The sequence below is a fragment of the Nicotiana tabacum genome, chromosome 22 (genome assembly GCF_000715075.1).
Source record: "Nicotiana tabacum cultivar K326 chromosome 22, ASM71507v2, whole genome shotgun sequence".
In the NCBI taxonomy this organism is placed as follows: domain Eukaryota; kingdom Viridiplantae; phylum Streptophyta; class Magnoliopsida; order Solanales; family Solanaceae; genus Nicotiana; species Nicotiana tabacum.
The window spans coordinates 51021417-51023100 of record NC_134101.1 but is presented as its reverse complement, the minus strand read 5'-3'; the positions used below and the strand labels follow the sequence as shown (position 1 = coordinate 51023100).

Here is a 1684-nt window from a genome sequence, read left to right as displayed (position 1 = left end):
ACTTATACTCCACAATCATATATACGAAACGAGTTAAATTCCCTCTAAATCACTTTATAGCCATTTCAAGGAAACCTCAAGTGCATGCAGATGTGGTGACGTATAATTACAGACAATATTATCAACGCTTAATTAACCCTATATATTTTGACTTGAAGTTACTATCTTAAACATGCAAACCCTAATATATTTTCAGAATAATCAGCTCAAGTCGGCCATTTTACAAGCAACGATTTGCAATAATTACTTATTAATTCATTTCTTTCATAAGTCAATATGTTACGCTCTTGCTTCTTTATCACACTCCACCATCACTTTCAAAAGTCAACTTCCCCTTTCTTCCACCCTATAAGGTATATAAACACCTCTATCTCTCCCAATCTTATATCCTTCACAAAACAAAACAATCTTTTCTCCTCCTTCTCCTATCCTTCTTTGAGTCAAGAGCGAAAACGAAGATTTCACATACCATTATTATCGATTCTTTAAACCAAGATTTCGAGTAGCACTATTATCGATCATTTTCACGTTCGGAAAAGATGAAGTTTTTCAAATTAATGGTTGTTATTGCCGTTACAATGGCTCTCACTATCTCTTTGCTCACCATGCAACGTATGGACAAATCTACCAACCCGAAAAATTCAGGATTTCACGAGGATGGGAAACAACTTTCAGCAACTCCGGCGGAAGTACCTCAATTGAAGAGGAGAACAAGTCGTTTTCTTGCTGAGAAAGAAAGGAACCCTAGGGCAGCCGATCATTGCCATAAAGATAATGAAATCTGCCACGTGCTGGAAGGGCGAAACTCGACGTGCTGCAACAACAAGTGCATGGATTTAGGGTACGATGATCACCACTGTGGTGCATGCAAGAGAAAGTGCCGTTTCACAGAGACTTGTTGCAGAGGAGAATGTGTAAATTTGTCTTTTGACAAAAGGCATTGTGGATACTGCAATAGTAGGTGCATGCCCGGTGGATATTGTTTCTATGGCATGTGTGATTATGCCTAAGAAAGATGAATAAGGATATAAATTCATTTTACCAATAAAAAACCACATTTAATTTTGTGGTTTAATTTACTCCTAAGATAGACGGGATTTATACTTATATGATATATCCTCGAGGATTTATCATCCTCGAGCATTTATCCAGTGTATACTGTAACACTTTTATACATGTTCTTCACTATGAGTGTATATTGATAAGTATTTTTGTTAATGTATTGGATGTGGTACTGTTTATAAAGACTTTCACAGGTGCAAATTAGTTGCGTGCTTGAGTTTTAACGCTTTATAATCAGGCTGCTAAAATAATATTCTTACTGCTAATGTGTAATATAAAAACTTTAACGACAATTGGAAGTGCTAGCATCTTCACAAAACCCCCTAAATACAAAATAATTCCTCCATCTATATGTAACGACCCGGCCGGCCGTTTTGAGTATTACCACCCTGTTTTCCTTATTTACTGCTCAATTTATGCTTTACAGTTGCTGTGTGATTTGCTTGGGTAATTGGTTCGGGTCTGGTGAGGTTTTGGAATAAACTAGAACACTTAGTTCCAAGGTTTAAAGCTTAAGTTAAAATAGTGATTGGATGTCGACTTAGGTGTAAACAACCCCGGAATGGAGTTTTGATGATTTCAATAGCTCCGTATGATAATTTTGGACTTAGGAACCTGTCCG

The 1684-nt window shown here is 36.8% G+C and overlaps 1 protein-coding gene across 1 annotated transcript; it reads left to right on the top strand.

The window, feature by feature from the left end:
- The first annotated feature begins 403 nt into the window (after positions 1 to 403).
- On the top strand, positions 404 to 1118 carry LOC107800151 (stigma-specific STIG1-like protein 1). Its single transcript, XM_016623307.2, has one exon. It carries the CDS (start codon positions 540 to 542, stop codon positions 1008 to 1010), a length of 471 nt encoding a protein of 156 aa, XP_016478793.1. The 5' UTR covers positions 404 to 539; the 3' UTR covers positions 1011 to 1118.
- The last annotated feature ends 566 nt before the right edge of the window (positions 1119 to 1684 follow it).